General features: G+C 47.4%; 1 protein-coding gene across 3 annotated transcripts; it reads right to left on the bottom strand.

Annotated features, from left to right (window-relative positions):
• Positions 1 to 352: 352 nt before the first annotated feature.
• On the bottom strand, positions 353 to 25,475 carry THAP12 (THAP domain containing 12). 3 transcript variants are annotated; one of them, XM_075592682.1, is made up of 5 exons: positions 25,151 to 25,475; positions 19,220 to 19,340; positions 12,911 to 13,015; positions 4,086 to 4,122; positions 353 to 3,308 (listed from the first exon to the last, which is right to left on the bottom strand). In XM_075592682.1, exons 1-5 carry the CDS (start codon positions 25,237 to 25,239, stop codon positions 1,384 to 1,386), a joined length of 2,277 nt encoding a protein of 758 aa, XP_075448797.1. In that variant the 5' UTR covers positions 25,240 to 25,475; the 3' UTR covers positions 353 to 1,383. The 3 variants fall into 3 exon arrangements, with proteins under 3 accessions (XP_075448797.1, XP_075448798.1, XP_075448799.1); XM_075592683.1 differs by lacking the exons at positions 12,911 to 13,015; positions 19,220 to 19,340; positions 25,151 to 25,475 and adding exons at positions 7,583 to 7,733; positions 8,553 to 10,315; XM_075592684.1 differs by lacking the exons at positions 12,911 to 13,015; positions 19,220 to 19,340; positions 25,151 to 25,475 and adding an exon at positions 7,438 to 7,563.
• Between the last annotated feature and the right edge of the window lie 195 nt (positions 25,476 to 25,670).

Here is a 25,670-nt window from a genome sequence, read left to right as displayed (position 1 = left end):
AAGTTGTAAGGTCAACACTATTTGTGTTACACGGATGCTGCAGAAAATGATGCATTGATTAGTAAGAATGTGGGTCACCCATTTAAAAAATAACAAACATGTAAAACATAATATACAGCAGTCAAATAAAATACAGAGCCAGCAGCTACTTCAAGTATGGTCCTTTGGTCATATTTCATAGTTTAATTTACTTAAACAATTTCAAGACAACACTTATGACAGTCCTCACAATCCCATCATTGTTTACAATTGTTTTAACAGTCACTCCTATCTATCAAGATTTGTCATCTGATGCCGAATTCAAGGCAATGTGATAAGAAATTATTTTTGTCTTAATAAAATAATCCAACTATTACAAAAATGCATACTTTATTTTTTTTTAAATTATACAAAAAAATCTCAATTTCAGTATAAAAATACAAACCAAAAAAAAAATTACTTTTATACATCTTATACTAGTTGCAACCGGCACTGCAAATTTAACTCCAGTCAATCAAGAAACAGAAAAATCACACCGTTAAGATATTAGTAACTATCTGACTAAACTATAAGAATATAAACACTATTAGTAAACAAGTGGTTTTTCAACAGGTAATGAACTCCATGGGGGTTACTCATTAAACTGCGACAGTGTCGGTCGGGACTAAACATACATTGAAGTCGCACTATAAACACCCATTGATTTGATTGGTCGTTGCGTGAGTGTCCCGACAGTTTGATGAACGAACTCCCATGTTCACTTCGTAAAAGTTATGTACACATTTTCCCTAGCATATTTCAATTAATTCCCATGTACAAAATAGACAAGCATACTTTCTTATAAATAATGCCAACCCTTTCAGTGCCTTATAGACGTACAACCTACGTCATGAAGGGTGGCCCCACAGGGGTCTTTATGACGTATATTGTACATTATTGGGATTTGCTTGCTCTACGGAGGCGTTTGCAATAAAATCGGACCTTGTATCAAGCAGAAGGTGAGGACCTTCCCTTTCCAGTTACATTAACAGAAGCAACTGTGTGACTTCTCAGGGGAGGAATCACGTGGTCGCAAGTGCTAGAGACCATGGCTACGGAGGTGGGAGGACGCTTTGGTACTGAAGGGTCAACTATTGCCAAGTATATATTCATAGTAAGGATTTGTTTCTTCCAAAAACAACCAGATTGAAAGCAACGGTGTAAATGTAGACCTACAGATTCAGGAGACATACTGCATTGAACTTAATCTACAGTAAATACTGGATGCAAGAATTCCTTATAATATTGCATATTAAAATGGATTCCATGTATTGAAGACTTAAGTCTTAATTGCAGATACAAAATAAACTAGCTGAACACTTTCATTTTAGTACAAATGAATGGGCAATAATAGAATGCTAAAGATCAAGCTTCTTCAGCTAGTTCGGGATTGGGAGCAACTTCTTGGAGTTCAACCTTATCTGCATACATTTTAATGTACGTGTCCACCATTAAGTCCAAGTCATGTTTTGAGTCATAACTTATGTTTAACAATGCCAGCTGATTTGACCGCTGTACCTTGGATGTATTCCCCAAGTACGCCTTCACCCGCTTTCGGCCAAGTTCAAATTTTTCGTTCTCAACTTTAATCATGGGTAGTATGCACAAAATTTTCAGAAGTGCATAAACATTGGGGAAGAACTTTATGTCAGACAAATGGAGAGCCTCATATATGTTTGATGGAAGCTCCACATCTTTACTTCTGTGCTTCCATTTGACACGCCAACAATGAAGTTCTGCAGAGAGAGTATCTGGATTAGGAAGATCAGATTTGTACAGGTCAGTGTGACGTTCTTCACTGGTACCGAATTTCAGCTGGCCCATCACAGAGGGAACCAAGGATAAGCATTTAAGGGCTTTCAAGTGCTGTTCTGAAAGTATATCCTTCAGCCCTTGAATTATATGTTGAATAGTTGGTATGCTAAGGGCTTCTTTGTAAAAACTTTCTGACGTTAAATCAGGTTGCAGATTGGCGTGCTGCATTCTACGGAATCTTCCTGGAAGTTTAATTGGGACATCAAGTTTGGCGGCCAGATTTGTAGCTTCTTCAAACCAAAACTCGTGGTAAACTTCAATGTTTTCCATAACCTCATTCAAAGTGTGGAGCACTGCCGTCAAGCTATTGGCTGCAGAGAAGAGATCGGATGTCAGGCCTTGTAAATTCTTCCCAAAAGCTCTAGTGAATGAGAGAGCATTTTTCAATATCACAACGGTAACAATGAAGTCAAAATCAGTCAAGGCACTGGAGAGTACAAATGCATGGCTGCTTATCTCTGTGTTGCACCTAAAAGAGGTGTCGCTGGCTATTTTATCCAAGGAGAGAACGAATGACTCAAGAAGGTTCACTATAATCTCAAAAGTATCATGCCGGTTTATCCACTCAGATCGGATTGCTTCCTTAAATTCAATGCCCTTTTCCTCATTATCATGAAACAGGAGAGAGATGGTATCTTCAAACTCAATTTGCAATTGTGGCAATGTCTTAAAAAACAAATAAGTATCTTCCAGTGTACCCAACAGAACAGAAACTCCAGTGACGGGGGTTGATTTTGCCAACCATATATTCAAGGCACATGATGAAGAGAGAGTATATACCGCTTGTGGGTATTTTTCTAGCAATCGTGACGCTACAACCTTCATTTTTGAAGACAGCCCGCCTGACGTGACATAAGCTTGGCCGCGACAGTATTCCATATTTAGGCCCCATTTCTCTGTAATAGTTGCGTGAAAATTGACTGCCAACATTTCAGCATCAGCTTCACATGGCAGAAATCCCAGAAACTCTTCTCGAAGATTGTTGGTTTCATCGATAAACCTAACAAAAACAGGCATGTGTTCCTCGCCAGCTAAATCGACGGCATCATCCGTGATTATGGAGAAAAACTGAGCTTCACGTACTTCGCGAACCATCTCCTCCCTTATGCAGCTCTCGCAAATGTCTAGCATTTGTTTCTGTTGCGTTCTGGAACAGTATTCCACGTTCACTGCCGTCATCTCGAAACGTTTTCTTAGGACCTCGTCACCGGAATTGATCCTGTATTCAAGCAAGGCTTGGAAGTTATCAGGGGTAAAAATCCCTTCCGGTAATTCCTCTTTGTGACCTTCCAAAGGAATGTTTTGCTTCCCCATCAAGATCAAAATTTCAAACAAGGATTTTAAATAGTCTTGGTTTTCCTTCTCCTCTGGTGTTAGATGTGAGTTTTCGTCAACTTGTTCCTCTTCGGGTTCTTGTGTTTGAACGTCACTGTTATTAGTTTTGTGGTTGGCTTGTTCTTGTACCGCAGTATCAACTAAAAAAGAGTTAAAAAAAAGTTAGCATTTAAAGAACAGGCGTGCCATAGCTAATTGGTGGTTTATCAAGTTCCATACAGTAAGGTTTATTAGAAATACTGTACAAAAATGTAAGATGAAGCATTTTTATGCATCCATTTTAAAAATAAGTATAAGTACAACACTGATGAGTGGTCAGTGAAATATGTGTGTCTATGTGTCTCTATAGCTATATAAATAAATGTATTCGTTCTTCTGACAAATTAATATGAAAACAGATCCCCACCAGCTCTTGTAGGATTTAATCACATAACTTAGAAATTTCAAAACACTGAGGGGGCTACCCAAGTTGTATTCACATTTTACACAGCACTTTTAGATATCATTGCAAAATATAATTCCAGTTCTTATTTCTACATAATTTAACCTTGTGTTTATTCAGTTGTCAAATAATAAAGCAAGTAAGAGAATGGTCAGGAACAGTATTACGCTGACCAATAATGGCATAATCTTGATACTGTACAACCACTTGTTAGTTTAATAGAAAATACAAGTTCTCTGCTGGTTGTATTTATGGATCAAAGTTCTCTCACACAAGTTGAATGGATATGGGACAGGAGTGGTTCTACGAGTGTACATTGTGAGCTACTAACATCAATGGAAATACAGTACCATCTTATCAAAAGGTGTTTGAATGACTTGACTAAAACATTGTATAGCTGCCAATATTACCACTTTGAATCATCCAACGTGTGGAGTACTCATAAGACCAATGTAACATTTTGCAAACTACTTACGTTTTCTTTCTTTGAGCGTTCTTATTTCCTCTTCACTCTACACAAAACAAAGACAACTATACATATCAGTCTACAAAAAAATCTGCTCATCCTCTGCAACAAAAGGAATGTGGGTCAATTTACAGCTTACATATAAAAAGTGATGATGGCAGCTTTTCAACTGACCACCATAGCAAGCCCTGATGCGAGAGCAGGGGTGAGCTACTCCAGTCCTCAAGGGCCACCAACAAGTCAGGTTTTTAGGATATCCCCACTTCAGCACAAGTGGCTGACTATGACTGAGCCACCTGTGCCGACGCAGGGATATTATTAAAACCGGACCATTAGGTGGCCCCTTGAAGACTGGAATTGTCCACCCCTGAGGCACGAGCCATTTTAACCTTCCAGCCTGGCTAGTGGACAAGAAATTAAATTTATTGGATCACATTAAAAACGGGGGCATGCAGCCCGCCACCAACATGTTTCACGCCGTAGCGCTTTATCAAAACCTTGATAAAGCGCCTTCGGGATTAAAACGCGACGGTGGCGAGCTCCATGCCTCCGTTTTTAATGTGATCCAATAAATACATTTTTTTATTCTCCAGTAACCATTTTTTATTCTCCAGTAACCATTTTTGTAGAGCTGTGCTTTTTTTCATCTCATATTATCTACTGTAGTTCTATCTCAATCAGATTGCACACGCAGTACACCAGAACCCATGGATTGAAGTTTGGACGCTGCACCATTCCAGTGAGTCCTCCTGTGATTACACAGCATAAGGCTAAGGCCTTCGCCGCGCAGAGGCATGTGAAGACTGTGACATCATCCGCGTGAAATGGGTGCGGTTTCCGTCCTCATTGGGCGAACCGCTCACGTGACCTGCCTGTCGCGCCAAGAAATCAGTTTCAACTGATTTCTTGCGCAATGTGCGCCCCCTCCTGCTTGCGGCAGCACGGTCTATGGGCGCGATCAATGCCTTAAGGCAAGGTGATAGCGCTCCGCGGCAGTATGGACCTGCCATAACTCTTTCCCCCAGGTGGCTGAAGAAAGGTATGGTTAATTTATACACGGTTATTTCTGGACACTAGATGCGTTTACCTCTACTGATGTGGATTGTGAAGTTTTCTAGACTAGTGTTTTTTACCTACCTATACAAGCATTATATATGAAGGATACTTCGAGGGCACTTTATGTTGGAACCTTTATGCTTCAAACCTGTGTTAATAGTTCTGCGCACCGCACATTGTTCTGGCCTGGCTGGTGGACAGCTTGCTTCGCCGCTCTTTACCCTGATAGAGGCATAGCCAAATATTGTAATGGCCACTAAATGTGTACAGATTACACGCTTGCGTAAAAAGTTTTATAAAAAGGATGTTACAAATGGGGGTAAAACAAGAAAAAAAAGCTAGTACAGCAGATCTGTCAAACCATAAGCTGAGGTCAGGTGCCTGTGAACACACTGTCGCTTTTCTAAACAAAAATATATATGTCCATGGAAAAAAGTAACCCTTTTCATTAACATAAGAGAAAAATGAACACTCCCGTGGCACCTTATACGAAAATACAGACGAGACGTCACCTTGCCCGTTTTAAGTTTTTTTTTTTTTTTAGCTAAAATTTAAGTGCGAGATCAGAGGCTTATCCGTATCCGGTCACGTGACGTCATTACGTTGACGGTCACGCTGTGGGGTTTGGAGGCAGGCAGAGTTCGCTCCGGTTACCTTTCTGGGCAGCAGCGGTCCACATCACGGATGCGATCAGGTTGTATACTCACCTTGTCTCACAGTCTTTACCCGAATTTGTGGTTATAAGTGTTTTGGCTGATATCACCTGCCATAGACTCTACACTGTGATTTACTATTTGCACAGCCTTGTGTATAGTACATGTGGGATTACTACAGTACACTAGATGGTTATACCACAGGGGCACTATAAAAAGATAAGTACCCCACAACTGCCTCCACCTAACGTATGGGGTTTTATGAATTTTATAAGTGTTTTTCGTCGGGTTTTAATTGGTTTAATAAAACTATTATTTTTGTGCACTCTTGTGTGACCTTAGCGGTTGACCCTACCTATGGATTAGGCTATAATTAGCTTTCAATGTGTCTACACTACCACTCCTAGTGTGACCTATTTTGAGTGCAGCTATTAGGGGCTTTTTGTGAAAAAAATCATTTATATGTGTTTTTGTGCTATCCCTTCCCCTATGCACCAAGTAGTTGTCTGTTTGTGTTTGGTGAGCGACGTGTTATTCTGTGTTTTATAGCTTATCCGGATCTACCTGACTGAACTCCAATACATGGTTTGATCCATATTTGCCTATCCTTGTTTTCTGGACATTTAATTAACATTGGGGCGCCAGAAGTCATTTGTTGTTTGTATCAGTAATACATGCTTAGGTAAATAGATTTTTCAGGCACAGGATCCCTTCAACATGCTGTACAATATAAACCATAATCTGAGGGAAACTGTAGGCTGCCCGAGGGACGGAGGGAAAGGAAAGCCGTTGGCTGCCTGAGGGACGGAAGGAAGGAATTGAAGGAAATTAAATTGCAGGTAATTTTATCTTTCCTTTCCGTGCATTTTATCTTTCCTTTCCGTGCGGTGGTTACAGAGGCCCTGCGCTCTTCCCCTAAACCTTTAAATGAATACCGGGGGATCGCGTGAGGCCTCTGCAACTTTACTTACCTGGTCTTCGGCGACGCATCGCCATGGCAACGCAGCGTCAAATAACGCCGAAAGCCGGAGACAATGTATGGGAGGGGGGGCGCGAGCAGGGAGGGAAGCAGACAGGGGGGCGCAGCAGGGAAAGATTGCGCACACCTGTATTACAGCAATAGCGAGGGAGAGAAACCAAACAAGCAATTAATTAATTTATTACAGCCTGTAAAACGTTTCCACCAAAGGCTGCTTCTTGGGATGCTTGTACATTCAACGTATGTTTAGTAACAGCATGGATATTTTTCCATATAACCCCTTTGCAGATCTGTTCTGCTGACACATCTGTGTATTTTCTGCCCAGGATGTTGCTACTGCTCTTGTAGAGAGTGAGCTTTTAGGCCTGTTAGTATCTGCATGTTGGATTTTTGATACGCTTAGCGTATCTGTATAATCCATCTTGCAATAGTTCTTTTGGGAGCCTTCGCTCCTTTGTTTTCCATGAAAACGAAATGAGCAGATTTTCTGACTTCCTGAATTCCCTACAGTTATTTCAGACATTCTCACATCCAGTGAATATAGGTTCCTTTCCTTCACATTTTTTGTATGCAGACAGTGAAGGTAAAATTATTTCCTGCTGTGTGAAAAAGATGACACCTTTGGACGAAACTAAAGTATGGTCCTCAGCACTATTTTGTCTTCATGAATTACCATATAAGGCTCCTTTATTGAAAGAGTTTGTATCAAACCGACTCGTCAAGCAGACGTCACTGTGATTAAAAACATCTTTAAAGACAAGTTACTCATGCCTGCTTCCTGTAAGGGTTCACATGGTGTATCACAGAACTTTTGGTACCAGATTCAAATCACATGCTGGAATTAGATCCGATTCTAGGCCTAACGTTCTGAATGGCTCCGACATCTTTATCAGAGACCTGTGCGCATCCGGATTGCTGAGATCTGAACGTTTAAAGGGTGGTCGGTTTTAGACCTTTCTGGAAACCCTCCTGTAAAAAAAATATATATCTAGAATCACGTTAATGGGCACTTTCTGTACTGCCGCCTTTTGTTCTGTACCATTTACAGAACTTTTTACAAAGTTGTGTACATTTTGGAGGTCACATTTTTACAGGACAGTAACAAGGTCTCCATCAGTGGTGAAGAATCCCTGTTGCTTCTTGTAACAGGGGAGTAATCCCTGTTCAAGTAATGTGCCTTTAATCTAGCAGTGTGGTGGTTAACTGCTGGTAGTCAATTAATAAACACCACCTGCCTGATTGCTTACAAAAGCCTGTCTGTTGAGACAGGAAGTGACTCCTTAGCTCTGAATGAGAGCTGACCTTTGGAGAGACAGAGCAGTGTTCTTGAGTCTCCCAGGAGAGACTGACCAAGAGAACACATCTCTGGAGCTGACCGGTCTTGAGCTCTGCCCAGCATAGCTGATTGCAAGACACCAAATAAGACTTCTAAACCTGGATGCTGATTTTCTGTGCACGCACGGGTGCGGTTCCAGGAGAGCAGAGAAGTTTACTCTACAGCAGCTAACAGATAAGACTTTCATTATTAAGAGACTGCTTATATCTGCTTATTTCATGCTATATGTTTTGGGGCTGCGAGACATGCTTTACTAAGGGAGATGTGAATTAATTGCATAGGATTTCACTAGAAATACTCCCAAGTGAATAGAAGCCTTGTTCCCCCCCCCCTGTGTTTGGATGATTTCCTGATGAAAAGGAAAGGCACAATAAAGCCTTATTATAATTTCACCTTATAAAAGCCTCCAATTGTGTACCTCTGTGAACGTCCGTCTACACTTCATTACTCACCTTTCAGCTTCCAGGATGTCACTCAGTTTTTCTATGTTGGGGTGGTGTACTGGACTTTGAAAAAGAATGTCCTTCCTGTTTGGTAATATCCAGCATGGCTCTGCTGATAGATCTAACATGTCTGTGAACCAAGCCCTTCTGGGCCAATATGAAATGATCACCACCATCGCATGGTCCTGCTAAATCTTTTTGCGGTCTCTGAATAAAAGCGGAACTGGAGGAAATATATATCAGCCAGCCCGAAATCCCACTTCAGCTTCATTGCGTCTGGATGTTCTGAGCAGTCTTTCCAGTAGAGGGAACAGGATCTGTTTACTTTTGGATTTCTCCTCCTTGCCATCAGATCGATTTCGGGTCACCTCGATTTGCGAACTACGTCAGAAAAAAAAAAAAAACCACAACTTCCTGATGGAGAGACTACTTGCCTTGCAAATTTTCCTGATGGCTGAGGAAGTTTGCCAAGATATTTTCTTTACTGATGAGCACTGCTGATATAGCGAGTTGCTTTCTGCCCTTGACAGTATCCTCATTGCTTGAATGCATCTTGACTAAATCTTGAATGATGCATGATGCCATTGCCCTTGACTCATGTGCTTCTGCCAGTTTGCTCCCCATCCGAATTGACTGGTGCCTGTGGTGAGCACTGTCCATGCTGGATTTTCCAAGGGAGGACATCCTGCTAGCAGATTGCTTCTCTGTTGCCTCCACCTCAGTGAAGTCCTGGTCTGTAGCCAGCAAGAAGTGCTTCTCTAGTGATCTTGCATCTCAGTCCCACTCCCTTAAGACTTCTGCCTGAAGTGGACGCATGCGCAATCTTGTCCATGGCACTGCCTCTAGGGCCACTCACAGCTGTTAAGTGGTTGGGTCCCATAAATGCATCGCATAAGTAGTCTATGACCAGATGAATCAAAGGGAATAGCTTGAGGATTTGATCTCGAGACCTTGGTTGTTAAGCCGCCTCCTACTTGTGTAATCCAGGCTCTTAATCATCTTGTAATGAATGACGATTCTACATTTGGTTTGCATAGAGCACATAAGCTGTTCCAAAAATTCTTCTTAACGCACCCTCCACTCATCTATAGGATTTCGTAGGCTTGAACCGTCATCTAAAGGAATGGCCGATCTTCTGGATAGCCTTGCTACAGGTATATCTACTTTTGTAGGATTATCCAGAGTCTTGGAATCCCCCGAGTCAAAGGGATACATCTGGTTATATTTTCTTGACAAGGATGGTTCCTTGCCGGATACTTCCATTCATGAGCTTTTTGATTGCTGTATATGCTGGAAACATTCTACACTTTCTTTGTGAACCCATGTGTACTGTATACTGTCTTGTTATCTCATTGGCTCTTCTACTTCTATTTCCATTACTGCTTTAACCAGATGGTCAATATTTTCTGTTGCAAAGTTTGCAAGTTTTAAGCTTACTTCACCTTCAGAAGAATACACTGGAAATTCTGTACCTGCGGAGGCTTCCCAGTTTAATTCCAGGGAGGAGGCTGAGTAACGCCTCTGATAATCTCTCGGTTCATAAGATGTCATAGGTTCTTCTCTTTGCATCAAAGTTTCTGATGCTATTTGTATATTTGTGGTTTTAAAACTATCAAATGTTTCCTGCATTGCTGACTGAAACTATTCCAGAAAGCCCTGGATCTGGATGGGATTTTCTTCCATTGTAAGTTTCTTTACACAGGCATTGCATTGTTTTTTTCTTATACTTGTCAGGTAGAGGTTATCCACATCCTGCAAAAATTAAATGTTTGGACTTTGCAGTCACTTTCTTGGGTCTAACATCCCCATGCACCGGGTTCCTGATGGGCTTTCAGGTGCTGCATTGTGAAGAGCCGACATCTGTAGGATACATAATATACCATAAGAAACAGTAATCCCCCTCCCCCAGTCTTACCCGATTCAGAAGATTTTTTCCCTCTGAATCATCTCCCTTCCATTACTTGCCATCACAGTAGTTATAGGTTAATATGCTCAGAATCTATTTTTCTGCATTTCTGTGTCTCCAGCATGTCTCCTCTATCATCACTTGTCTGCCTGTGTTTATAAAATTCTGCTGGTCATGTGGTGTACTACAACCAGAAGTAAAAATTCAGGATGTTTGCTGCACAAAAAAAAAAAAAAAAAACATTGTGATACAGTTACCGGTGCCCCTAGTCACAGAAAAGACCGGCGAATAAACCAATGTATCTAATGTAATAGATGGACAAGGGCACTGTGGATTTTTCATTCAATTAGAATATTTATTGTGCTATTGGAACACACAACATTTCGGCATACTGGCCTTTCTCAAATGCAACTTGACTTGAGAAAGTGAAGTCGACAACCAGAAGTGACATCTTCCTGCCCGTCCTCCCTTCTGACAGCACACAGGGGGCATCTTGGTCCAGGAGGGCTCTGCAGACTCGCAAGGCATTACCAGCATCTGACGCGATGCTTTGCCTCCCCCCACGCCCCCACGCCCCCCCCAGTTGGTTGGCTACAACACGCAGTGTTGCAGTGGGTCCTTGCTGAAAGATGGCACCAGCCCCCAGAGAGGCAAGTAACATCTGTCGCCCTGTAAAGGAGAACCAGCCTCACCTTGGCTTGACCTGAAGCAGGAGGCCCCGCTAAGACTACTGCCCCAGTGCTCCCTGCGCACCTGGCGGCACGTGCACAGACTACAGCCGTGATCAATGGTTTGTAGGTGAGCTCTAAGGGAGCGCGGGGGGCGGGGCCATGGTGGGGCATATCTGGCCTTCCATTGGTGCGTGCCGAACACATGACCGTGGCACGGGAAGACAAAATTCTTGTATTCCCTGCCAGCGTACGTGTCACAGCACTTTGTGTGCCCACACACTCCCACTGGGGCATGCCCCATAGAGGGCTGTGCTGTGTGGCGTGCACGCCATAGCACGCTCCGTAGCGGCCACTGGGGAACTGGCCTTAGGGAGCCGCATAAAAATTATAATAATCTCTGTGCAAGCTCCTACCCCCAGGTAGGACAGGACAAAAAACACTGCACAGGTAAAAAGAGGAGGTGCCCTTTATAGGGCAAGTTTCATCCTGTCGTACCTCAGGAGGTGGAGATTACTACCCATGGTACTGCCAGATGGACAGAAAGGAAATTATATGTTTAAGGGGCTAAATCTGAAATGTTTTATGCCTTTTATTTTTCTTCTTCTTAACCAACACCCACAAATAATTTAACATTATTATTGTGTAAGTTAGATCACCATGTATACTAACAGAGCTGGTTAGGGGGGTTGCTTTCCTCTCGATATACTCTTGTCTGATGCCACAGATGACCCTCCTTATCTTTATTGACTCCTTATATAAGAAAAACAAGGTGGGCTATGGTAAAGAAAAACTATTTAACAAAACACTCCAATTCAGAGGTCCCTAAGAATTGCAATTTGTAATTAATTTACAGAAATAAAAGTAGCTATTTGCTTTCAGCACAAGTAGATTTAAGGAACTCAATTACATTATTAAATTCTTCATTAAAGGTTGTTAATTGTGGCGTATGGAAATGTAAGTACATTGCCTAGAAGAAAAAACAGTGACTGCAAACATGGGTGGTGGAACAGAGGTCGAGCTTAAATGACAAGATAGCTGAACAGAGGCATTGAAAAATAAAAGGCAACAAAAAGTCAACCTTCTTTCGTATGTACAATGATATAAATAAAATATGTTTAATCAAGCTTTGCTTCCAAATATTGCTTCCTGCAAAAGAACAGGAAAGGGGGAAAAAATACAGCCATGAGTCAAGTATGAAGACAAACATTACAATGTCTGGACAACTTTGGCCCAAGTTCTCATTGTCATAATATGTCATTACTTTTAATCGGAATATCAGATAGAATTTCTCTCTCCTTCCGACAATAACCATTTCAGCGGCAAAGCGTCGAGATACCACACCAGCCACATTGGCACCCCTAACTGCTAGTTCAGGGTGGCCAACTCCACTCCTCAAGGGCCACCAACAGGTCAGGTTTTCAGGCTATCCTTGCTTCAGCAAGTCTCTATCAGTGGCTCAGTGGAAGATTGAGCCACCTGTGCTGAAGTAGGGGTATCCTGAAAACCTGACCTGTTGGTGCCCCCTTGAAGACTGGCTTTTGCCACCCCTGTTCTAGAGGAACGGACGATAATATATACTGTCCTGTATAAGCAGCTACTAGCTCCAAAACTACACAAAGCGTTAACGTAAAGTCCATGCTCTTTTGATTTGAAGCGTCTGTTAAATCTGTTCCAGCAAGTTAATAAAGCCAGTTAACTAAAGACATTTTGGCATGACATTTTCTGCAGGTGCAAAGCAGTAAGATTATGTTCTTTGTTACCGTTATATAAAAGGAAACATAAAAACATACCAGTTCTTTTATCCTCTTCCTACGCCTGCCGGGGTTGCCCAGATGACTTGTGAGGTCAAATATAGTTGGGATGGCATTTTCTCTCAGGACTGTCCTATACGGGCTCTAAAAAGAATGATACACGTACACATTAATACAGGTCACAGGCTTTTTATATATTCCCAAGTACAGTGCATCTCCGTTTTTAATACTGTGTATATTGGGTAGCAGTCGCAAGCCTGTGGAGAGAATCAAAACAACTAAAAACAAACAACAAACACAACAACTTCTGGTTGCTTAAAGCTGCAGTTCAAGCAATATCCCACATGTGTTTTTTTGTTAATTAATCAGTTCTATACTATGAGAAAATACTTGTAGCATTTCAAAAAAAATAAAAATTTTAAATGTAAAAGACTTTTTAATGTATTCTAAGTCTGCGATTATAGTGGGCGCGACAGCGCATGTGATTTTGCACCCTGCGCAAACAAATTGCAGCAGCCGTATCGGGCCGGCCATAGTGCGCACGGGCGTGATGCAGAGCGACTGCGCGGCAGATTTTTCAAACGACAAATGATTGCTTTTTTTTTTCTCGTGGCGGCTGCATCACGAGCGGTTCAGCCAGTGAGGGCGAACCAGCCTGGTGACGTGTCCGCCATGCCTCCCCATCGCAGTGCACCCATCGCTCGGGTGACAGGGGCGCGCGCCCCTACTATAATCGTGGCCTAATGTAACAAGCATTTTTGTAGCAACCATTCACAAAGTCATATCCCCTTCTGAAACAGCATCACCTTTTTGAGCCCTGCCCTCTCTAGCAGTGAACCAATTGAATCTAGTGCCTGCCTGGTCACATGATCTTCCTCACAGAACTTTGTCTGTTAGTGCAGCAGAAGAGGACCCATGATGCATTCAGCGATCGATTACAGGAGAACGGATCGACCGGCAACTTAGCTAATCACTTGTCAGTGTGCAGATTGTATTGATGCACATATTGAAGGGGTTTTTTTTGTTTTGTTTTTTTTAACGACAGCTTGAACTGCAGCTTTTTTTTACCAAATAACTTATTTTCCATTAGATACATTGCTATGAAGATCTGTAGAAATGCTCATTATTTAAACAGTGTTGTGTTTTATAAAAAAAAGCTGTGTGTGCTGTGCACGCGCATAGTAAGTGAAACGTCTTTGACTTATGTCACAGAAATTGTATTTGTATTGGTGATGTTTTAATTAAAAATCAAAATACAATTTCATTGACAAAACGCAAATAAATTTGACTTAGAACATGCGTACACATCCCTTGTATTTGCACTAAGCGTGAATTCCTCGTGTGTGTGTGTGTGTGTGTGTGTGTGTGTGCGTGACTGTGTGTGTGTGCGCGTGACTGTGCGTGTGACTGTGTGACTGCGTGTGACTGTGTGACTGTGCGTGTGACTGTGTGACTGTGCGTGTGACTGTGTGACTGTGCGTGTGACTGTGTGACTGTGCGTGTAACTGTGTGACTGTGTGACTGTGCGTGTGACTGTGCGTGTGACTGTGTGACTGTGCGTGTGACTGTGTGACTGTGCGTGTGACTGTGTGACTGTGCGTGTGACTGTGTGACTGTGCGTGTGACTGTGTGACTGTGCGTGTGACTGTGTGACTGTGCGTGTGACTGTGTGACTGTGCGTGTGACTGTGTGACTGTGCGTGTGACTGTGTGACTGTGCGTGTGACTGTGTGACTGTGCGTGTGACTGTGCGTGTGACTGTGTGACTGTGCGTGTGACTGTGCGTGTGACTGTGCGTGTGACTGTGCGTGTGACTGTGCGTGTGACTGTGTGACTGTGCGTGTGACTGTGTGACTGTGCGTGTGACTGTGCGTGTGACTGTGCGTGTGACTGTGCGTGTGACTGTGCGTCTGACAGTGCGTCTGACAGTGCGTGTGACTGTGCGTGTGACTGTGCGTCTGACAGTGCGTGTGACAGTGCGTCTGACAGTGCGTGTGACAGTGCGTGTGACTGTGCGTCTGACAGTGCGTGTGACTGTGCGTGTGACAGTGCGTGTGACTGTGCGTCTGACTGTGCGTCTGACTGTGCGTCTGACTGTGCGTCTGACTGTGCGTCTGACAGTGCGTGTGACTGCGCGTCTGACAGTGCGTGTGACTGCGCGTCTGACAGTGCGTGTGACTGCGCGTGTGACAGTGCGTGTGCGCGACCGACAGTGCGTGCGCGCGTCCGACAGTGCGTGCGCGCGTCCGACAGTGCGTGCGCGCGACCGACAGTGCGTGCGCGCGTCCGACAGTGCGTGCGCGCGTCCGACAGTGCGTGCGCGCGACCGACAGTGCGTGCGCGCGACCGACAGTGCGTGCGCGCGACCGACAGTGCGTGCGACTGACTGTGCGCGCGACTGACTGTGCGCGCGACTGACTGTGCGCGCGACTGACTGTGCGCGCGACTGACTGTGCGCGCGACTGACTGTGCGCGCGACTGACTGTGCGCGCGACTGACTGTGTGCGTGTGTGACTGTGCGTGGCCATGTGTGTGTGACCGTGTGACGTATGCGCAGCCCCCCTGCACCTCACACATCCCCCTAACCTATTCACAGTCAGTGTGTGTGTGTATGTGTCAGTCAGTGTGTGTGTGTGTGTGTGTGTGTGTGTGTGTGTGTGTGTGTCAGTCAGTGTGTGTGTGTGTGTGTGTGTGTGTATGTGTGTCAGTCAGTGTGTGTGTGTGTGTGTGTGTATATATGTATGTGTGTGTGTCTGTCACTGTATGTGTGTCTCTCTTTCTGTGTCCTGCCCCCTCTCTCCTGACTCCCCCCCCCTCAAAGGCAGGCAGAGCTGCGGACCCGCGGCGGCTCTGCCTGAGACTCTCCTCCTCCCCTCACACCCCCCCCCCTCACAGTCAGGCAGAGCTGCGGACCCGCGGCGGCTCTGCCTGAGTCTCCTACTCCCCTCACAGACAGGCAGAGCTGCGGACCCGCAGCGGCTCTGCCTTAGTCTCTCCTCCCCCCCCCCCCTCTCACAGACAGGCAGAGCTGCGGACCCGCGGCGGCTCTGCCTGAGTCTCTCCTCCCCCCCCCCACCCCCCAGCGAGACGCGGCCGCACCGGGCACACACCTTAATAAAGGCCCCCCCCTCCGGAAGTGCTGCGTGGGCAGAGGCAGTGTCGGCGGGGAAGGGGGGCAGCGCGTCATCGTCAGCGGGAGCTGGCTTCGAGGGGAGCGCTGCAGCGATCCCCTTCTGATGGTGCTGTGGAGAACGCAGCTCACTCTACCCCCCCTCCCCCCCCGTTCCATGCCTCGGCCGGGGGAGGTCAGCAGGAGTGGCGGCAATTAAATTTTGAGGGCTGCCGCCGCCGCCGCATGTCAGCGGGTGAGGGGAGCAGAGCTCGTTAGGAGCTGCGGCGGCGGTTACCCTCCATGATCCCTGGGCTCCTCTCCTCGACCCCGGCGGCGCTCAGTCTGCGGGACGCAGGAAAGCGGAGGTAGGGAGGAGAGAGGCTGCGCGGCATGGCAGCGGCCGTTAGGAGCGGCGGCTATCGCCGCCGCATATGTCACGGGGTGTGGGGCTCGGGGGGGGGTGATTAGGAGCGGCGCCGCCGCCGCATCTGATTTGTGGAGCGGGTTTGATGTCAGTGTTGGGGTCGGGCTGAGCCAGAACACAGCCCGGCCTCAACTGCCAGCACTGACGTCACATCCGTTTCATTTCTGTCTCCACAATTCTTTTTTGCCCCATCACGAATGAGGTGCCACTAAGGAAGTTTCACTTCAATAAAAAATATACAGTGTCACATGTACAAAAGTCATTATTGCTGTAACTGAATAAGTATCCCAGATCACATTTTTTTTGTATGTAAAATACAGTAGAGGGAAAAACGGGAAAAATGGGAAAAACGGAGCACCATGTCCAGCAATAAAAGAAAAACAGCCAACAGGTGATAACCTTGATAAAGGACTATCTATAGTCCGAAACGCGTTGGTGTGTGTTGTATTTAACCTGTATCCATTAAATTAGCTTGTATATGGGAACGCTTCCTGTTGGCTGTTTTTCTTTTATTGCTGGACATGGTGCTCCATTTTTCCCTCTGATGTCTACTCACCGACGGAGGCACATTCAACCCTGGGCTACTGGATCTACAACCAGGACGATTACTGCACTATATTCAAGTGAGTCTGTTCCAGTTTAACCCCTTATATCTTCAAGCAAATAGGATGTTTATTCTACTGGTCACCGGCATGTGCAAATGATTTATCCTTACTACTGTGCTGAGTGGGATCATTTCCAAAACCAGGTTACATCCTTATAGACATTATTCATACAAGGGTTGCCTTACTCCAAGCAATATTCTACTTTGCTATTACAGTTGTTTCTTAGAGCACTATACAACACATTCCTTCATTGTAAAATACAGTAGGTTGTTTACAAACAAACTTAAGTACCCATGATAAAGTTGGGTTGCATGTTTTGTATCACTTGACTTTGGCCAAGGCATCAAACACTTGCTTACAATTTGTAATGTTTTAAAGGACTAATTTAAAAAATAAAAATCTGTAGTAAAATGCCCCGCAAAAACAATTAGGCAGGTGAATAAAATGGCCAAATAAATAAAAAGGTGGATCATTTATATGTCATAGTATTGTTCTTGGATGCATGGTCTTAGGTCTCTAATCAAACGAAGAGCTACGTAACATCAAGTTGGGTTGAGTTGTGGTCCTACGTTAATTACACCACTACTTGAATGGAAAAACACGTCACCGACTCAGTTATAAGTGTTGGAACTAAATCTGCCATAATTTGTCATCATGTCAGTCCAGTTAAATTTTCTCTCCGAATTCGCGTTTTAGCCATGCTGGTCAACAAATATAAGCCGACAGCTACAATTCCAATACCTGGGATTTTGAAAATTGAACACACCAGGATTAAAACCTATAGTGGCTCAAACATATGCCACTCAAGCTAACACTAATGAAATATTCTTGAGCACAGTGCAAAAACAACTGCTGAAGTTCTTTAAAAGACCGGACGGGACAGAGGAAGTCTCAAGGCCTACAATTTGATGTTACATGGAAAAAATAAAAGAAAACACCAGCTGTGGCTATATCAATAAAATAATGAAGACATTGTCATATACACAAGGTATTCACTACTTGGATACAAGTTAACACAGAGTGGAAGGAGACACAGAGTGGAAGGAGATACTAAATTATATTAGCATTAATTGTAAAATCTGCATTTAAACAATTCCATTGGACAATCATACCCAAGGTCAGGGTTGTGTTAGTTCTATTTTTGTTTAAAATGTACTTGAGCCGCTATATGAGCAACTGACTAAACAGACACCTGTCCCATTCGATTTTTGTTATGAGCGAGCTGCTCTCCGGTTAAAATTAAACCTGCCATGATCATTCTGCTTAGTGAAATTGTTCATCATTACTGTAGTCTTTATTCACAGAGGTGTAACAATTGTAAGCACATTCATATCCAAGGCTGCGTCCATAGAAGGACAGGCCGCGCTGAGCCGTGCGGACGCACCGCGCTGAGCTCCGGCATCCTCAATGAGGATGTCTTGAGAGGGGGCTCACGCGAGCGTTCGCAGGCGTGCTGAGGAGTTGGATTTTTCAGCGGACAGTCAGGCTGTTTTTCAGCGTGCTGTCGGCTGAAAACATCCAATCAGAGCGAAGCAGCGTCAACGTCACGTGACGTCACGTGACGTTGACGTAAGTGCGTCGCGGGCTATTGGCCCAGCGACGTCACTGCCCCGCCTCCCGATCACGCCCGCTGGCGTCAGCGCGGTTCAGTACTGCTCCCCCCTCTATGGACGCAGCCTAAGACAGGTCCCCAAACCGACTTTTCCCCATAATCACAAAGCATACACTGCTTCCAAAGAAGCCAGGGACTCTGGGTAATGACATGCAAATGAGCACTCACCGGCCAATATTCACTTAAGGGTGCTATGCATTAGAACACCACATCGCCCATTCAAAAAAGACATGCTAAAGCTTAGCACCTGTTAGCGGCCACGGCGTGCCTCTTTTTGCTTAGCCACTTGAACATGGACCCACATTAAGCTTATTAAAACAGCAAAGCCCGAGGAAAAGAAGTGCATGGCCAGAGCTGTTTCCACCTTTGTGTTTCCACCTTGTGTTAGTTTGAGGTTGGTTGCTGGCCTTGCATTGTGAAGCTAGTCGTGGCAACATACCGGGTACACAATTAAGTTATGGCGAGTGATAACCGTAATTTTAAAGAGCATTTGTGAGTACATGGAAAGGTCTCGGACAAGAATATTATTATTAGACCTGGTATCTGTTACTAGTATGTGCAATAAAGAAAGAAAAAAGGAAGGAGAAGGTACTTACACTTCTACAGATCATGGAATCCTCAAAGTGTTGGGCACATAACCTGTAGTGCTTGTTCAGCTGATCTGGGGTTTTATCCTCTAAATCAGACCGTCGACAGTTCTCAACCCACTTCTGACATCTAGTGTAAAAATAAATACATTAAAAAAAAAAATTCCGAATCAGGCCCAAAGCTACAACACAAACCCGTGAAACCAAAATATTTTTCATTTGTAGTTCTTTATTTTTTTTATTTTTTAACTACATTATTAATTGAATGTTGGTAGCAGGGACACAGCAGACAGCTAGTTAGGTTGTGTGCTAGCTATGTTTATTTTTCCATATGTGGTTTTTGTGCTATAAAAAAAACAGTGAGCAGCAGTGTAGAGAGAGACCATTAATACCAGTATTTCTCAACCCACGCCTCTTAACTCTAGCCAGGCCACCTCTTGGGAATAACCAGCCACCCACACACATCCACGTTTAAATAAAGTATCTGTAAGCTTATTGGTTATCCTTAAAATCTTCTTTGTCTGTGGCACTAAGGAGAGGGTTGAGAAACATCGATCTATATCTGGGGTCATCAACTTGTGGTGCTCAGACCTAATCTAGTAAGTGTACAGCTAGGGGTGTCAGGTGTCCTGTTTTGAACCTGTATTTGGACACTGTCCAGCAAAAAAATGAGAGGTAAGACTGGACATGTATGTGTCCGATATTACCTCTCTGGACATAGTGACCTGACCAACTTGGGGTGTGGGAGGGGGCAGCATGGCTGCTGTTAGGCGGCTGGGCAGTTTCCTCCACCCTGATTGGCTGCATTACTCGGCAGCAGCCAATCATGATGTGTCAGGAGCCTGGGGGTGGGACCAAGGAGTGACGGAAAGGGCATGAAGCAGAGAGGTGTGTACAGTACGTGTCTGTGTGTGTGGGGGGGGGGGTCTCTCGAGCGTGTCTCACCTTTCACCATTGTATCCAGTATTTTTGGAGAAGCTACCTGGCAATCATATGTACAGCCCAAATAGAGTGTGAAAACTTAAAATCAGCTTGCTACAAGTCCCATGATCATCAGTAGTAGTAGTATATGGAGACCAAAACAACAAATCTTTACAAATGCAATTTGTGCAAAGATGTATTAAAGAATACATATGTAACTGTGGGGGGACGAGTGCTTGGTATGGACTACTGACCTGCCACATGCCAATGTATTGGTTATTATCGGAAGGTCCTATGTAGAGGAGCTGAAAGGCTGTAGTGGTTCAAATCAATATCAGCATTGTATTGTTAAACACCAGATACTGTTAAGTTACAAAAAGTTATCATCAATTCCTTTATAAAACTTGTAGTACTTCAGCTTGAGAAATTGTGATTTATATTTTTGCAGGTCCTCTTACATTGTAATATCTATTTTTAAAGTCTTAAACATTCTGACATGTCTGGAGCAGGTATGCTGGCTTTTACCTCTGCTATGTTTAGTTTAATTGTTCGCTTTTTGGTAACTGAAGATTGAACAAAAATAATTGTAATGCATTGCCATATTCATGTTTTTGCATTGATGCGATTGTTTTTTGGTGGGGGCAGTTCAGGAAGAAGGCCAGAAGATCGTTATTGGAAGCGTATATACTGCCACCTTTTAAACGGTCATGATCACCACATCTTTAAAGCTGATCCTGTATATTGTCCTCTGTTACATAAAAGCCCCTTAGTAATCTCTTAACAAAAGCAGTACAGGCATACCCCGGTTTAAGGACACTCACTTTAAGTACACTCGCGAGTAAGTACATCATCTCGCTCAATAGGCAAACGGCAGCTCACGCATGCGCCTGTCAGCACGTCCTGAACAGCAATACCGGCTCCCTACCTGTACCGAAGCTGTGCGCAAGCGGGGAGACTATAGAGCCTGTTACAAATGTGTTATTTACATCAGTTATGCACGTATATGACGATAGCAGTACAGAACATGCATCGATAAGTGGGAAAAAGGTGGTGCTTCACTTTAAGTACATTTTCGCTTTACATACATGCCCCGGTCCCATTGCGTACGTTAATGCGGGGTATGCCTGTATATTGCATATTTTGATACTGTACTATTTCGGCCTAGATTATGAAAAATAATGTAGATCAAAATTCTACTAGTGATATTGGTGGAGACCAACATTAGGAATTGATAAATATTAGTTATATTCTCTTCAAATAATAAAAATTAAAAAAAAAAAAAAAAACAGGTCTCCAACTATGAGGGGAGGGGGCTTGTAAAACCACGCTGAGTATGAAGAATGAAACCTGTGAAGTTATAAAAGTTCTGTACATGAATTCCAAATATATACAACTTCAATGTTTGTCTCATAAACAATATCTAATGTGTTGGCTAGATCTGCCAAGACATGGCTAAAAGTTATTTTTTAATGCTTATAAGCAAAGTAATACAAGTATTAGTGTTTCAAATCCTGTAACATTTTAGCATTGTTTGATACTTTTACCAGGACCACCCAATTTTGTGCTCATTGTAGTCTTCCTATCCATCAGCACCACACACTTCTAAGCTTCCACTGCCGCGCTCTACCCAGGTACCAGGGAGGCCACAGCCACGCTCTGCCCAGGTACCAGGGAGGCCACAGCCACGCTCTACCCAGGTACCAGGGAGGCCACAGCCACGCTCTACCCAGGTACCAGGGAGGCCACAGCCACGCTCTACCCAGGTACCAGGGAGGCACCAGCCACGCTCTACCCAGGTACCAGGGAGGCACCAGCCACGCTCTACCCAGGTACCAGGGAGGCACCAGCCACGCTCTACCCAGGTACCAGGGAGGCACCAGCCACGCTCTACCCAGGTACCAGGGAGGCACCAGCCACGCTCTACCCAGGTACCAGGGAGGCACCAGCCACACTTTACCCAGGTACCAGGGAGGCACCAGCCACGTTCTACCCAGGTACCAGGGAGGCCACAGCCACGCTCTACCCAGGTACCAGGGAGGCCACAGCCACACTCTACCCAAGTACCAGAGAGGCCACAGCCACACTCTACCCAAGTACCAGGGAGGCCACTGCCACACTCTACCCAGGTACCAGGGAGGCCACTGCCACACTCTACCCAGGTACCAGGGAGGCCACGGCCACACTCTACCCAGGTACCAGGGAGGCCACGGCCACACTCTACCCAGGTACCAGGGAGGCCACGGCCACACTCTACCCAGGTACCAGGGAGGCACCAGCCACGTTCTACCCAGGTACCAGGGAGGCCACAGCCACGCTCTACCCAGGTACCAGGGAGGCCACAGCCACACTCTACCCAAGTACCAGGGAGGCCACAGCCACACTCTACCCAAGTACCAGGGAGGCCACGGCCACACTCTACCCAAGTACCAGGGAGGCCACTGCCACACTCTACCCAGGTACCAGGGAGGCCACTGCCACACTCTACCCAGGTACCAGGGAGGCCACGGCCACACTCTACCCAGGTACCAGGGAGGCCACGGCCACACTCTACCCAGGTACCAGGGAGGCCACAGCCACACTCTACCCAGGTACCAGGGAGGCCACGGCCACACTCTACCCAGGTACCAGGGAGGCCACGGCCACACTACCCAGGTACCAGGGAGGCCACTGCCACACTCTACCCAGGTACCAGGGAGGCCACACTCTACCCAGGTACCAGGGAGGCCACGGCCACACTCTACCCAGGTACCAGGGAGGCCACGGCCACACTCTACCCAGGTACCAGGGAGGCCACGGCCACACTCTACCCAGGTACCAGGGAGGCCATGGCCACACTCTACCCAGGTACCAGGGAGGCCACGGCCACACTCTACCCAGGTACCAGGGAGGCCACGGCCACACTCTACCCAGGTACCAGGGAGGTCACGGCCACACTCTACCCAGGTACCAGGGAGGCCACGGCCACACTCTACCCAGGTACCATGGCTTCCCACAGCCACACTCTACCTAGGTACCATGGCATCCATACCTGGGTACCGTACACCCATCTACAAAACCATAACAACATTAAAGCACCAGGTTTCCCCTATACCCAGGTACATTAACTCTCAGGCTCCCTTACACAGCACACACCGGCCCATATTCACTAAACGACACTCATTTGTGAACATGGTCTAAAGTTCTCCTGAATTCCTGGTACCCTCACACCCCACGCCCCCTCACCTGCCCGCCTCCCGCATACCCCGCGCCACCTCACCTGCCCGCCTCCCGCATACCCCGCGCCCCCTCACCTGCCCGCCTCCCCCCGCGCCCCCTCACCCCGCGCCCTCTCACCTGCCCGAATACCCCGCGTCCCCTCACCTGCCCGAATACCCCGCGCCCCCTCACCTGCCCGAGTACCCCGCGCCCCCTCACCTGCCCGAATACCCCGCGCCCCCTCACCTGCCCGAATACCCCATGCCCCCTCACCTGCCCGGGTCCCGCATACACAGCGCCCCCTCACCTGCCCGGGTCCCGCATACACAGCGCCCCCTCACCTGCCCGGGTCCCGCATACACAGCGCCCCCTCACCTGCCCGGGTCCCGCATACACAGCGCCCTCTCACCTGCCCGAGTCCCGCATACACAGCGCCCCCTCACCTGCCCGGGTCCCACATACACAGCGCCCCCTCACCTGCCCGGGTCCCGCATACACAGCGCCCCCTCACCTGCCCGGGTCCCGCATACACAGCGCCCCCTCACCTGCCCGGGTCCCGCATACACAGCGCCCCCTCACCTGCCCGGGTCCCGCATACACAGCGCCCCCTCACCTGCCAGGGTCCCGCATACACAGCGCCCCCTCACCTGCCAGGGTCCCGCATACACAGCGCCCCCTCACCTGCCAGGGTCCCGCATACACAGCGCCCCCTCACCTGCCCGGGTCCCGCATACACAGCGCCCCCTCACCTGCCAGGGTCCCGCATAAACCGCGCCCCCTCACCTGCCAGGGTCCCGCATACACCGCGCCCCCTCACCTGCCAGGGTCCCGCATACACAGCGCCCCCTCATCTGCCCGCATACCCCGCACCTGCCCGCATACCCCATGCACCCTCACCTGCCCGCATACCCCACGCACCCTCACCTGCCCGGGTCCCGCATATACCGCACCCCCTCACCTGCCCGGGTCCCGCATACACAGCGCCCCCTCACCTGCCCGGGTCCCGCATACACAGCGCCCCCTCACCTGCCCGGGTCCCGCATACACAGCGCCCTCTCACCTGCCCGAGTCCCGCATACACAGCGCCCCCTCACCTGCCCGGGTCCCGCATACACAGCGCCCCCTCACCTGCCCGGGTCCCGCATACACAGCGCCCCCTCACCTGCCCGGGTCCCGCATACACAGCGCCCCCTCACCTGCCCGGGTCCCGCATACACAGCGCCCCCTCACCTGCCCGGGTCCCGCATACACAGCGCCCCCTCACCTGCCAGGGTCCCGCATACACAGCGCCCCCTCACCTGCCAGGGTCCCGCATACACAGCGCCCCCTCACCTGCCAGGGTCCCGCATACACAGCGCCCCCTCACCTGCCCGGGTCCCGCATACACAGCGCCCCCTCACCTGCCAGGGTCCCGCATAAACCGCGCCCCCTCACCTGCCAGGGTCCCGCATACACCGCGCCCCCTCACCTGCCAGGGTCCCGCATACACAGCGCCCCCTCATCTGCCCGCATACCCCGCACCTGCCCGCATACCCCATGCACCCTCACCTGCCCGCATACCCCACGCACCCTCACCTGCCCGGGTCCCGCATATACCGCACCCCCTCACCTGCCCGGGTCCTGCATACCCCGCACCCCCTCACCTGCCAGGGTCATGCACACACCACACACACACCCCCCCCACCTACCAGGGTCATGCATACACCGCACCCCCTCACCTGCCCGGGTCCTCCCGCATACACAGCGCCCCCTCGCCTGCCCGCATACACCGCACCCCCTTACCGGCCCACATACACAGCACCCCCATACACCGCACCCCCTCACCTGCCCGGGTCCCGGGGGAACCTGAAGAAGGCCAGGTCGGACTGCGTGCTCTTTCGGGTGCAGTTCGGGGCCGCACAGAAGTTCGGCATCTTTCGCCTCCAATAACCGGTGAGAGGTGGGGGGGGGGGGGGGGGTACGGGTACCGGGACACGGGCTGATCTCTCCCCTCCTCCCCACACAGGGGGGTGGGGGGGTGGCACCGAGAGGCAGAGCAAGGAACCCGGGGGACAGAGAGGCCGCGGCGGCTCCACACTGCTGTGCGTGGCCCGGAGGAGTCAGCGCCTGCCGCCCACAATGCGCCGCGGGAGGAATCGCCGCAGCGCGGTGGGCGCCGCTCTGTCCCAACTACCAACTCTATGGTTCTCTGAAGCGTTGATGCAGCATTACAACCATAGAGATGCACGTGGTGAGGGTAGAAGAGATACAGCAGCAGCTGCATGTGGCTGAGTTCAGGGGTGAATGCTGACATGTTCCCCTGGTGAGGGGAGTGTGTGTGTATCACACATACATATGCAATGTG

The sequence above is a fragment of the Ascaphus truei genome, chromosome 3, assembly GCF_040206685.1.
Source record: "Ascaphus truei isolate aAscTru1 chromosome 3, aAscTru1.hap1, whole genome shotgun sequence".
NCBI classification, from domain to species: Eukaryota; Metazoa; Chordata; class Amphibia; order Anura; family Ascaphidae; genus Ascaphus; species Ascaphus truei.
This window is presented reverse-complemented; position numbering and strand designations above follow the sequence as displayed.

Coding starts and splice junctions, on each gene's coding strand:
- THAP12 (XM_075592682.1), bottom strand. CDS start 25,239: ATGCCGAACTTCTGTGCGGCCCCGAACTGCACCCGAAAGAGCACGCAG. Junction 19,341..25,150: donor TTCCCCCGGGACCCGGGCAG/GTGAGGGGGTGC, acceptor TTTTTACACTAG/ATGTCAGAAGTGGGTTGAGA. Junction 4,123..12,910: donor GGAAGAGGATAAAAGAACTG/GTATGTTTTTAT, acceptor TGTTTTGTGTAG/AGTGAAGAGGAAATAAGAAC.